Source organism: Protopterus annectens, chromosome 1.part1, assembly GCF_019279795.1.
Source record: "Protopterus annectens isolate FY-2018-M chromosome 1.part1, PAN1.0, whole genome shotgun sequence".
Classification (NCBI taxonomy): Eukaryota; Metazoa; Chordata; order Ceratodontiformes; family Protopteridae; genus Protopterus; species Protopterus annectens.
This window is the reverse complement of record NC_056726.1, coordinates 343,562,359-343,575,839: the sequence shown is the minus strand read 5'-3', so window position 1 is coordinate 343,575,839 and position 13,481 is coordinate 343,562,359. Positions and strand designations below refer to the sequence as shown.

General features: G+C 38.3%; 1 protein-coding gene across 2 annotated transcripts in view; it reads left to right on the top strand.

Annotated features, from left to right (window-relative positions):
- The window catches only part of POLI (DNA polymerase iota), an 869,655-nt gene that overhangs the window by 808,167 nt on the left and 48,007 nt on the right, over nucleotides 1-13,481 (top strand). For both annotated transcript variants that reach the window (XM_044075156.1, XM_044075163.1), the window contains one exon: nucleotides 11,654-11,745. In XM_044075156.1, the coding sequence (XP_043931091.1) occupies nucleotides 11,654-11,745 (92 nt within the window). The remainder of the gene's footprint in view (nucleotides 1-11,653; nucleotides 11,746-13,481) is intronic.

Genomic DNA, 13,481 nt, shown 5'->3' with positions numbered 1-13,481 from the left:
GTTTCTGGTTGGCTCGTGTGATGATGGTTTTGGTGACTGTCACATCATCCACACATTTCGAGATGTAGCCCATCACTGCTTTGGTGTACTCCTCCAGGTTGATACACTAGTTCTCAGTAGGCACCTCCTTAAATGTGCTCCAATCTGTGCTCTCAAAACAGTCCTGGAGTACTGAGACTGCACCCTATGACCATACTCTTACTTGTTTCACTGTTGGTCTCTCTCTAGTTAGCAATGGTTTATATGCTGGGAGTAACAATATGGAGAGGTGGACAGAGTTTCCCAAGTGTGGGTCAGGCACTGCGTTAAATGCCAGCTTAACATTGCTGTATACCTTGTCCAGTGTGTTCTAGCCCCTTGTTGCAAAGTCCACATATTGGAAATAGAAGGGCAGAACCGTTTTAAGTTGGCCTGATTAAAGTCACCTGCCACTATATGAACACAGTCTGGATGGTTTTGCAGTTCATTTATAGCCTAGTATAATGTGGTCATTGCCTCATTTGGATTAGCACTGGGAGGACTGTAGATTGCTATGATGCAGATGCTGTTAAATTCCCTTCGTAGATAAAAGGGTCTGCATTTCAGTGACAAAACTCTATAGATTATCTGAGCAGTGCAAGGATACTATCTCAAAGCTGCTACACCAGTTATTATTGATGTATATGCAGGCACCACCCCTTTGGACTTACCACTTAGAGAATGTATTCTGTCTGCTCTAAAAGGTGAGAGCCCCTCCACATGGACTGCACTGTCATTAATTTTTGAGTTTAGCCAAGTCTCAGTAAAAATAAGCACATAGCATTTCCTCACCTTGTTCTGAGTAGATAGGTCAAGCCTTATATAGTCCATGTTGCTTGTTTTATCCATGTTAATTGTAATATATTGGGTTGTATTAAATGTCAGGTCATATGTTAGCAGATGTAGCAACCTCCATCACCATACTGATTCCACTATATCTTTATTTTTCCCCAGACTTAAATTCTCAGCCATTTGAAGAATGTCTTGCAATTTTGTGTGTTCATATATAGTTGGTAGGTTTCTGAGGACATGTAATACTAATAGGGGGGTCATAATTTTAAATGTATTGATTTTGACAGTTAACGATATCAAGTTTTGTATACATCTTTTAATAATGAATTTTGTTTCTTGTCTTTTAATATTCTGACACTTTCTTGAATACTGGCCTAAATTGTATGAATGACTAAGAAGCCTACAAAAGTCAGAAAAAATTCTTCTCTAATGTATCCACAGGGTCCTTGCCCTTGCCTGATCTCAGCCTCACCACTGCAGTATTTACTAGAACTTCTAAATATCTTCATTACAGAATTACATTTGTCTGGTCAGTCATAAAGAGCCAGTCTTTTGCAAACATTAAAACATGTTTTCCCCCTCACCTAGTGTCCTCAACTATTTAAACACAAGCCAGATTTACAATAACAGAGTCCCAGGGACAAGGGGCAGCCTTGCATGGGATCTTTAAATAAGTCTTCCTGTTCTGGTCTCTTTTCATTTATCAGAATGTCAAATTTCTGAGCAGTACATTACGTTTTAACGCATGCTGTAAATTTTGGACTTGTATGTCATTTTTCCATTTATAAAAATATGCATTTCCATTTAAGTGAATCAGATGCTTTCTTTATGTGAAATAGCTACAGGCCTGCTTTTTTACTTTGCCTTTCATTTTTACAATAAAAATTGCCAATGCACTCCTTATCTGTCTTCCTTTTATTATGCCTTGTCCACCATCAGTTATTTGTGGTAGAATTTGGTCCACTTATTTGGTGAATATTTTGGCAAGTATTTTAGTATCTCATTTGATTACAGAAATTGGGAAGCAATTTGATGGATATTGGTGAGTCACTTTTAGATTCTTGTTTTTCTCATATTTTGCCGGAGCCTTTTTTTTCTTTCTACTATTCAATTCATTTATTGTTTTAATTATTGTGTTTCCTTCCCATTTATAAAACTGCAAAAAAATCCATCTTGCGTGTAGCTTTATTAACTTGTATGTTTATTGCATCCCTCATTTCTTTTTCTCTTGTGTCCAAATCCATTATACATTGGGATCTGTTGTCCAGTGTAGCTTTCAGGACCATCATCCATTGTCCTGCCTGTGTCTGCACTGTCATAAATGCGAAGTACATAAGTCAGAAAATATCATTTAAAAGCTACTTCTACATTTTTTACTGAAAATACTCTCTTGCCCTCTCACTCTCACTTTCCTTGTGTATTTTTGATTGCTGCCATTAAGTTTCTCTGCCTCATCTCCTTCAACTTCCGTGGCAAATATTTATCCTATAATAAATCACCAGATAAATTCTATTTCAGTAAGTTCTACCTTTGCCTGGAAAATAGGTGGGAATTTAGCTTCCACCTTTAGAACTTTGTCTTTTTATTAACTGAATGTATTTGCTTATCTGTGAAACAATTACTTTCTGAAGCTTAACTGGTTGTTCCTCTTTCAGTTATACATTTTTTAGACTTTTTATCAGTTTCATATTTCCTCTGCCTTAAGATCGGTTGTTATCACTGTTTTAATTCATCCTGCCATTCCACTCCTGCCTCTGTTATAGATGGAAGATTATCATTTGTTTTACTATATATTGTAGGTTTGCCTTTGCTTCTTTATCTTTCCGTTTGTGATATGTTGGTTTCCTGTGTTTCTGCATCACACGTTCTACTTTACACACATACACATGTTAACAGGTAATGGGAAAGGGTAATTGGAGCACAGTCACATGCGCATCTTATTTTTCTTAGTATATGTTAGTGGGGTCACTCTAATTCCGTCATTATCACCAAATCAGTCCTACTTGCGTTTGTTACAGGGCTTCTACAAAATGTAGCTGCAGCTCTTCCTTATGAAAAGTCATCCATACATCTACTTACTGTTTTTTCATCTTTTCCAACATCACTGTTTGATATTCTTCTTTTTCTGAAAACCCTGTTTTTTATTGTGATCTGAGGTTAGATTGAAGTTTCATGTTAATACTGTTATATAGTTACTTTCTTTCCATTTATCCCAGGTCCTAAAATGAAGCAGAGAATCTTTGCTTATCATTGTCTTGGCTGCAAATGTTTACTACCTGACATCTCTGAAGAGTTAATTATATTTTCCTGATCAACCAACATCCTACGCATTACTTCTTACTAGTGTGCTAGTAAATCATTTATGAAGAGTATTACACTTTCTTGTCACTCGACCTGGTTGGCGATCAGGATGAGTTTTTTAAAGTCTTGTATTCTTAACGTGACTATGTCCTTTAATTATAGCGCTCTACAGATAACTATCTGGCTGTTTTCCCTATCGATCCTGTGAAAAGTCCATTTCCTTATTATCAAATGTGAACATCTATGTTCCACACAATATTTCCCATCTGCAAGTTACTGTTAGGTCTTCAGCTAAACCCCTGCACCCCAGCCACCTATCCTTTACAATTAGATCTGGTATAACGCCCCCTGAGCTAGATCTCCCATGGAGAACTTTGGACAAAGGTAATATCAGCACCAATCCCCAGATAAAGCCTTAATCAGAACTCAGTTATAGTTGACTAGCTAGCAATTTTCTTATAATGATCCTGTAAGTATCTTAAAAGTGTAGGCTATTTCAACAGAAATAGAAATAGTCATTGGTACTACACATTTTATTTTATTTATTTTATCTGACATTTGTTTACCGGGGTGGTCTGACTGGGTCTACAGAACCCATTTTCAGCAGAGGCTTGGGGAGAAAAGCTCCACATACAGTACAATACAAATACAGTATAATACAATACAATAGATATTACATTAGAAATACTATACAAAAAATAAGTTGAAAGAACAAACTGCTACAAGATGTTGCAATATATTACTGCACATCTAGACCATTCTATACAGTTAAATCATTACAGACAATAATAGTCACTGTCACCATACATATGATGTAGGCAGTGTCCAAAAAAGTATTACGTAGGTAGTGCAATATGTGACATTGACTGTTATAGTACATGCAAAATAGAGTGTTAGTTTCAGTTAGGAAAATAGCAGCCAGAAAGTTAGTGATGCAGATAGATAGTGAGAGAGAGTTAAGAAGAATAGAAGCAATAAAGCCTTAGCAGTAGCTTATGGATATGGGATAGAAGCAGAGAAGGAGTTAGAAGAGGCTTAGGATCTTGCAGTCTGTGAGGGATTGAAATGTGACAGAACGAGGAAGACCTGACCATTTGTAAAATTTCATTAACTAAAACTCCTTTAAACTATTTAATAAAGAACATTTCAACGCTTAACTTCTAATGGTCTTCTGTTCACTTCGGACTGGGTCTATATTATAAGAGGTTCTATATGAGTACACTGAAAGATCAGAACAGTGAATGTATGTACATCGACACATTTACGTCGATGTACATACAGAGTGAAACACCTAAACAGCGAAAACCAGAACGCCGAACGTGTTCCATAGCTAGCAGCACGATGGTGGGGATAAGGAAATATATCCTTTTCCCCACTGTAGTGCGGTTTTGGAGTTGGTATATTTAAGTAGGTGGGTGTGGGGGGTGCAGGGGGGCTTGCCCCCCTGCAAAAGCTAATTAATGTAATATTTTAGTTTAGATTTTACTTACCTATGTGGCGCATTATGGTGATGAAACACATTCGGCGTTCCGGTTTTCGCTGTTTAGGTGTTTCACTCAGTATGTACATCGACATAAATGTGTAGATGTACATACATTCGCTGTTCTGATCTAAAACATTGAACAACATATGGTCGACACCATATGGTAAATGTCTTCAAACGTCGACCTTATAAAAAGACAAAAAAGAAAAAAGTACCCTAATGGGTTTAAGCAGGGAGGCAATCCCCTCTGTGCCCCCCACACCCCCCTGCTACAAACTCTGAAACCACACTACATTGCAGTAAACAGAAATCTCCCCTTACTGAGATTTCCGTTTACACTCTCGAGATTCTGAGCGTTCTATATTCTCGTGCTGACAGTGTCAGATTTGACATTGTCGGCTTTCGATAATATAATTTAGACCCCTTCGGATCTATATGCTAGAGAACATTCAGTTGATTGTTTGCCTGCCTGCAATGTCATATACATTTCACTTAGTCCTTTAAATCATCAGAGTGGTATAAATTTCCTTTAATTTTTTTATTACACTTCAAGTCCATATGTTAAAAACTTTAAGTTATGTTCTTTGGCACTTATAACTGATTCAAGTTGTATTTATTAGTTTGGTTATCGTGCAGTGAGAAATGTCGTGTTGTTTTCACTAAGCCATTTACAGCATCAAATAAATATAAGCTTCCAGTATGTTAAGCTGTTTCTTGCTGAGTAAAAGTTACAGACATAGTTATAATATTAGCTTTCAGTTATATGAATAGATTGGACATGCCCAGCTCATAACGTATTGTTAGGTTTCTCAGCAATGGAACAAACCCAGTTATTCAGAAGGAATCCCACTGCCAGCATTAAGAGCTATGGCTAAAAGAGGCTGTTTCTGCTATGTGGGAAAATGTGATTCAGAGATGTATTAGCTGCAATAAGGACAGGCCTTGTTACTGGCTAATTTGCATGTTTCTAAATTGCTCTTAACTACTATATATGGAAATCAGTACTCTCCTGCAGCAGTCAACACTGTCAGCCCATGCTTTGCATTGGCACAGGCAACCCTCCATTCACTGTGTCTCTTGCGCGCGCGCACACACACACACACACACACACACACACACACACACACACACAGCAACAAATCTGTTACCTCTCCCTTAATTACTTAATATTTCTGATGTATCTTCTTATTTTTGTCCCTCCCTGCAGTTGTAAATCACAGATCCTTATAGTCTGTCAGTAGTGCCAGGCATTAGAGAGTAATTCTTAGTGTTCAGAAATTGTATTGTGATGCTAGACCTGTTGCTCTAATAACATTTTCAGTGAGTTCAAATAATGGTATAAAATTCTCCCTGATGTCATCTAGTGTTATACCTGGATTTGTCCCAAAGCCTCCAGCCATGTGAGCACATCCCCATTCCCCTTATTTTACAGAACTCTCCTGTTTTTGCTCCTTTAACCTGCCCCCATCACTGTTAACTCCTAGACCCTTGCATTCAGTAAATAATGCTAGACCTTATAGTTTCCATACTTAATATTATGTAAAAACATAAAAACATATACCCTCTTACATTAATTCTTTAGTTGTTGTGGAGGGTTAAGGATCCTGCTATCCGTATGAAGGATGTTGGGTTCAAAACTTCCTACCTTTTAGTTTAATTTTTGTAAAGGCTTTGATAATATGTTAGGACTATCTCTGGTGTCTAGTGATGGCACAAAGAGCTAGCACTCTGCTGAAAAGATGTACTTGAGTGCAGAGGGTGCAGCAAAGTGTCTTTAAGGCACAGTGTAAAGATTCCTTGGTGCCTTATGTTTTCTCTCCCAAGCCGCTGTCTTTCATGATGTAAAATGCTCTTTTTATCTTTGTAAGTGCCTATAAGGACTGCTAAAGAGTTATCCCTTTGTTCTAATGTTCCCCTGCCCCACATTTTTTGTACTGCAAAACAATGTACTTTTATGTTTGTAAGTGTTTCTAAGGCACAATATGAAGAGTTGTCAGTGGTGCCTATCAATTGTCCCCCTCAAATATTGCAGGATTTTGGTATTATTCTAAGGGAGTGTGGAGGTGTAACATCCTCCTGGTGCACACTAACACACACACACACACACACCTGGGGCTTCTCATCCCTCTGCATACACTCACAAATGCAGCCTTACACATACACACCCTCACCACTGCCTGTCTGCTAAACTCCTTGGCACTTATGTCTGTTATGATGTGTGAACACGAGCTTTTGACTGTGTTCATTAACAAGGATGAATTAATTAGCTTACGCAGCTGAATGATTCTCTGAATAACCCTGCTATATTGTCTTATTGCAGGCATTTCCAGTGGAGAGCACTTGGCTAGTTAACTTACCACCCCGCCCCTGCATGCCTAATTAGCATTTTTGGTAGGCTGCAGAGACCGCCTTCTGTGGTACTGCACCACTTTACAATTCAGTAATGTGACAGGGCTATTTCTGAATCAGAAACAGTTACAACAAGATGTATACCAGGCTTCCACCCCACACTATCCTTTATTAATCAACCCCAGAGAGTTCTTCATAACAGCATTCTCTGTATGTATTCAGACTTACGTCCTGTTTTGTTATATGTAGAGCAAGTCCACATAGTAGATCAACAAAACCGTTTATGTTGGTGGTACGTAACTGTACCTTAGTAAAAATGGAATTAATTACAGCTTTTAGAATTCTTAATTATAATGTATCCTTTATACTTACCGTATATACTAATTATACTAAACCAGGACTATTGCCAGCATAAAAACATATTTGCCATTTCATTTCTGGTTTGTCTGAGAAGGATGCTGTATGCATTTCCCTTGCATCATAAAACAACCAGAAAAATGAAATGTTACGTTAAGTATAAAAGACAGGGGTCCAGGGAAGTAAATAGTGTGGGAAGAAATAGCCAGGGAATTATGGGTAGGCTTGTATAGGCCCTAGGGCCGATAGCCTAGTATCAACCTATGAACCTATAAAATATTTACTAAACTGGTCTTGTGATAGCTTTACTGCATCTGTTTTTGTCATTCTGGATATTATTAACGTTACTCCTATTATAACTTTTGTGTGTATATTGGTTACTAACTTTTAGTATATATTAATAAACTTCCTGCTATGTTGAGGTTATCATCCATTAGAGAAAGGTTGATTGATGTTCATAAAAAAAAAGGTAGATGTTTAATGCAAAAAAAAACTCTTGAAGTCATTGCGTTTGTTTTACATGTTCTCTCTCTCTCTCTCTCTTTTTTAGCATGGGAGTGCCACCTTTAACTCTTTTGCTGCATTTTCCATTGGATCCTGTATTCATTATCAAGTCAGCCAGATTAATATCGCCTGTGTTTTTCAGCTGATTATTGTTCTTTGATGTTGCCCCACTCTCATATCATAGTGTCTACAGTACTACACCACAGGGCTGTGAATGCCCTCAACATCAGTAGGTTGAGAAAGGGAAGTGGAAATGCAAAACTGAGCTACTGGGCTGTCCTGTATACTGGGGATTTTTTGTTATTCCCTAGGATGGGCATATGTGCCACTGAAGGTAGTATCAGTTTACTGGAGTCCCTCTAAGCTGAATTCGGCTGGTAGCTCTGCAGTTATGGCTCTGCGCACATTCATTGGGATAGTGCTATACCACATACAGCACCCCCACACTATCTTTCAAAATTTATAAGATAATGGCTGCTGCTCTTGTACTTGTAGCCAGGTTTGTTCAGAACCTGGGATGCTAATCGAACTTGAGTCATCGGGGTCTCAGTCTGGGCTCCATCACTGTATGCCATACACACATTTTTGCAAACACTTAATGCACCACCACAAAATGTAGAAAACTGTTTCAAATTTAAGGTCAACCTTGCATAGATTTACTACCAGGTTTATCTTGATCTTTTTTTTTTAATGTTGTCCTTTTATTTCGGCCCTTCTTTTTCTTTTTGTGTTTCTTTGGTTATTGCTGCATCAGTTACACTGTTGTGGTATTCCTGACAAAACACACATTAAACAGGAGCAGTAGTATAGTAACTGCAAAATAAATAAAAAAAATAAATGTATTAGCCTCCTGTGAATTCAGTTCTGATGGAAGTTTTCCTGTCACATTGTAGTATTTAGTAGTGCTGTTAGCAAAGCTTGTTTAATGTAATAACTGCAGTCACATTTATATATACCAAGGATCTGAGTCTGTGTGATACACTGTTACTTTCTGTATCTGCTGTAATGCTTCACCTCTCTTCTAAGTCTACTCACTTAAGTTCAGAGCTGCATTGTCTTCTGGGAAGCTTACCTAAGTCACAGAAGCATAAAATTGCCCAGAAGACTGTTTACATTTGGCTTCTGTGATACTTACCTCAAAGGACTTTCCAAATCGAAGAAAAGGGTATCAACAAGCTGTATTTAATTTCTGTAGTTCCTGACTGAATTAGACTGTATATTTCAGATAATATATTTGCATTCCTTTTTCAGAACATTTCACCTTTGAAAGTTTTAAGATTTTAGACATATTAATTCCCGTGTTGAAATATGGAACTTAAAAGCAAAGTATTGGTATGCATGTAATGCATTTGACTGATACATAAAAGAAATTGTGAGAATGTTTGTATTGTAATGATGATATTAGTTTTATGAAATGATCCATCAGTCCATGTTTTACTGGACTGATTGTCTTTCTCAAGGGAACTTCTGAAGCTGTTTCTGTTTTTTTTTTCTTCTCCTCCTCCTACGTTACTTCATGTCAGACATTTTCTGAGGCTTTTTGGTGATTTATCTGTTTTTTGCATGATCCTAAGTCCAGTGCAATGGCAGTTTAGGGCTTAATCATTTTCAGAGGGTGGTATTATTTTGTATTATTTCCTCCTATATCTTCAACAGATGAGTTTCATCCTGTTAACACAAATCTCTTATTGAGAGGCTCAGCAGAACTTTGGTAAACTGTGACTAGGGTACAGGAAGCACCACTGTCGGTGGTAACCCCTAACATGGACTGAAAATCACTTGTGAACCCCCTTTCTGGTTTATAGACAAGCTCACCACAGTGAGACTGCACGGTTGGTAGAATTACCTCAACAGGCTGCCTCCACAGCCATGCCAAATCTATTTGGGCATTTCTAGGCATTGGTCTTTGCTAATTAGTCATGTGCTGCCCCCCAGGTATACCTTTGTGAAGGGATTTACACAGTCACTCAAGAACATAAGTTAGCCACTAAGCAATGTTAATTAACACAGCCAAAGTACTGCATTCCTCCATAATTACCAGTGGGAGAGATGGCATTACAGGTATGTATTGACAGTTTAGCAGATATGTAGTGGTGGTGTGTGTGTGTGTGTGTGTGTGTGTGTGTGTGTGTGTGTGTGTGTTTGCATTGAAGTGTGTGCATGTGTTTGCAAGGGTATGAGTGGTCTCTGGTGACTCTGGTGGCAGATTGGTAGAGTAGGTGTGTGTATGGGTGAATGGATGTGTCCATGTGTGCAGTTCAGTGGGACAGTCATGCACAATGAGTATCCATGTGTGTGAGGGGAGATGTCTGTGAGTGTGCACATGTGTGCATGCATGTCTGAATGTGTAGGTGGAGGATTGTTGCCATACTTGTCATAACCTTGCTCAAGACATCTGGACAAATCCAAAAATAATGGGGGAAAATGTCCATGTTCAGGGACAGTTTTTTAAATATTTACTCTAATTCATTTAAAAGGTTAATGGATTTTGCCCCTGGGAACTAGCCTTACACTAGATGATTTCTAAACAATAAAAGTATGAAACTCTTGATGTCTGGCATTATTGACTGACTGTACTCTTTAGTGATTTACTAGAAAATCAACATTAGTATGAGGAATAAATCACCAACATGACTGAGGCACCATCAGAGGCATTCGGCAGACTTCTGGACAGTGGGAATGTATGAAGTCATAGGTCACAATCACAATGAGGTGCTTTTAACAGCAGCAGAAACAGTACATGATTCAGAGACATACAAATTAACTGATAATGAGGTCACCCTTATTGCAGCTAATCATGTCTCTGAATCACATTTTCCACAAATGTGTAAACTGCCCCTTTTAGACACAGCCTGCAAGTCTTTTACTTCTTGACATCTCTCTCTCCTTCTGTTTTTTCAAACAAAATGGTGCTCTACTGTGAAACACTTGTACTGCATTCTTTTCCTTTGCAATGCATCAGTATATTTTATAGCTTTGTGTCCCGAGCGTATTGCAGTTTTAATGCCGTTTCTCACCACAGTAATTACAATTGAGTATATTAGTTTTGCTTGTTTCCAGCTGTTGCAGCTAGTATCTGTAACCCCCCATTATTTATCTTGTCATGTGCAAGTGCTTTGAATAATTACCTATACATTCCGTCAGTTAATTTCCAAAAGGAACACCTAAATGATGCCTGCTGTTTGTATTAAGCAGTGCCTTCTAGTTGAGGGCATTGCCAGTAACACATGCCTTGACAACTTAGTTCCATAGCTGGGAACTAGCCCTACTGTAGGAATCCTACAGAAGGTAGGAGATTGGCACTGAACTGAAACAGGTAGTAACATCTGAAGTGATAATCTGGCCCCATACAGAATGATGATGATTATGACTTTTAGAATACATCTAATCTAGTCTTTGTTAGTTAAAAGCATATTAGTAATGCATTCAGGCAGATTTCATTCATGAAACTGTTAATAAAGATGAAATAAATCACTCTGTTTTATTTCATCTTTATTAACATAAACATCTCAGTGAGCTAATGCAGTGGAGGAGAAATACTCCAACAGGGAAGGATAGCTTGGTGCACTGGACTGGTAAGCTGGTCTGCTGCTCTTCCCTTACTCTAATCAAACATAATTTGGATGAATGGATGTGAAACTGCAAGTTCATTCCTGGTTTAGCACCTATGTCCCTAATGAAAAGGGGCAAAATGTTTAATGTCCCAACATATCCTTGTTCTGCCTACCATTGGGTTATCTGTATGTAAGGCTAGGCCTCTTTAGATAGTCACAGATCAACAGCATAATAAGTTTCTATGAACCTATAAAATATGAAATGTTTAATAACATCCACTGTTTTGTGTTTCAGTCTCATAGTGATGAAGATTCCTTCAGAAGATGCTCTTCCGAAGCAGAAGTACAGAAAATACTTAAAAAATTAGTTACAAACCTGCTGGAAAGGTATGTACATCTGTTATGATTATTAAACATTTGAATATTATTGTTTGGGTGTGGGAGAACAAGCTCAGAGATAATTAGTTAACAGTATTATATGTTACATTTTTTTGCTTCAGTGTTGACATTCTTGAATGATTTGCTGTAAAAGAGCCAGAAAAAGTAATAGGATTTGTAAAATTGTATGCTCCGCAGTACAGGTTCTGCACTAAAGCTCATGGAAGCCTAGTTTATCTTGATTGAATGCCGAGGTAAAGGGTGAATACCGTCAGTGAAAAAGTGGATATTGTAAAGCTAGCCCTTGACATGCAATTGATTTCCCAGTAGTTATCAAAAGTGGTTGGCTCCCTTTATAATACTGAACTCAGTAGAGGAGTAGAACAGTATGATTTAAAATGCAGTAGAATGCCTTGAGAATACACTATCCTTGAGTGACAACACATATTTTGTCCCCGAGGGTAAACTTGAACAGAATTACTTTTTTTGCATAAGGTCAGGATGTTAGATGAGTCAGGGACAAGGGAAATTAAACAGAAAAAAGCATTTTGAATGTCTGATGGAGGTGGATAAGTTGATCTCAGTAACCAAGAGCTGCTTTGTTCTCATGAGGCAGTCCTGAAAATTTCTAGACAAGAGAAGAGTGTTTAATGTAGATGACCATAAGGTATCTATGCTTATGCCTTGAGACCGAAACATAAGGCATGGCAGCAGGTCTGTTTTCTACCGCAACAAACAAGTGTTGTGCTGCACTTAATGTTAAATGCTAATGTCATTTAGAATCATAAAGAACATAACATTTGCTGTGGTTGAAGAGGGAGATGCAGCTTGCTTGTCTTTTATCTCACCAGCTTGTGATACAGAAAGAAAGAAATGTTCAAAAGCTGGCCTTTGGGCACAAGGACAAGGAATTTATCCCCATTGCTGTTGATCCAAGATAAGATTAATAATTTGAATAGTGTGGGTCTGGCTGGAGTGAAGGAGAAGGATTGATTGCTTAGAGGCCTACTGTCCTGTCCTTTCTTGCCTGTAAGGGACTTAAAGGTTTTAATCTACTTGTCCTCCCTTTCTAGTGGAGAGTAGGGAACACAGCAGCACAGCAGCAGACATGCATACAACAGTGAAAGTAGAGGCATAAACTGAGATCCTTGCAGGCTTGCTCACTTTCCATATGTCACTTCATCCCAAAGCTGACATAAGGAGTTAAAACAAAAATTTTAAAAAAAGACATGCTTGCAGTCATCTCTGTAGCCTAGAAGGATAAAACTGTGACTGCAACACAGGTGAGCTGAGTTTGACTGTCAGCATGGGCAGTGAAGGATGGTAGTGAATAGCCATTGTCAACCTGCCATCTTGTTGGAATGGAGGTGGCCCTGACCCACGACTTGGGAGAAATCTCACAGGAGCACTAGGTGTTTCACCCATGGAGCATGTACTACCTGTATGCATGCATATCAGTCAAAAGAGGGTGCAGAGGCATGCAGCCTGCAGCAAGTATGTATGTATTTATTTATTTGCATTTGTTTACCGGGATAGTCCACTGGGCCATAATGAGCCCATTTTCAATGAAGGCCCTGGGAGCAAAACTCTGCAATCAAATTAAAATTCATACCTACATACAGAACACATTCATACATTTCACTGTAAAGCTGCACAGTGCAGAGTATTATACATTCAATTCATAGATTAGTAAGCAACAATATTTGCTATATAGGAGCTGCAGTGGTGGATAGAGTGAGCAAGGC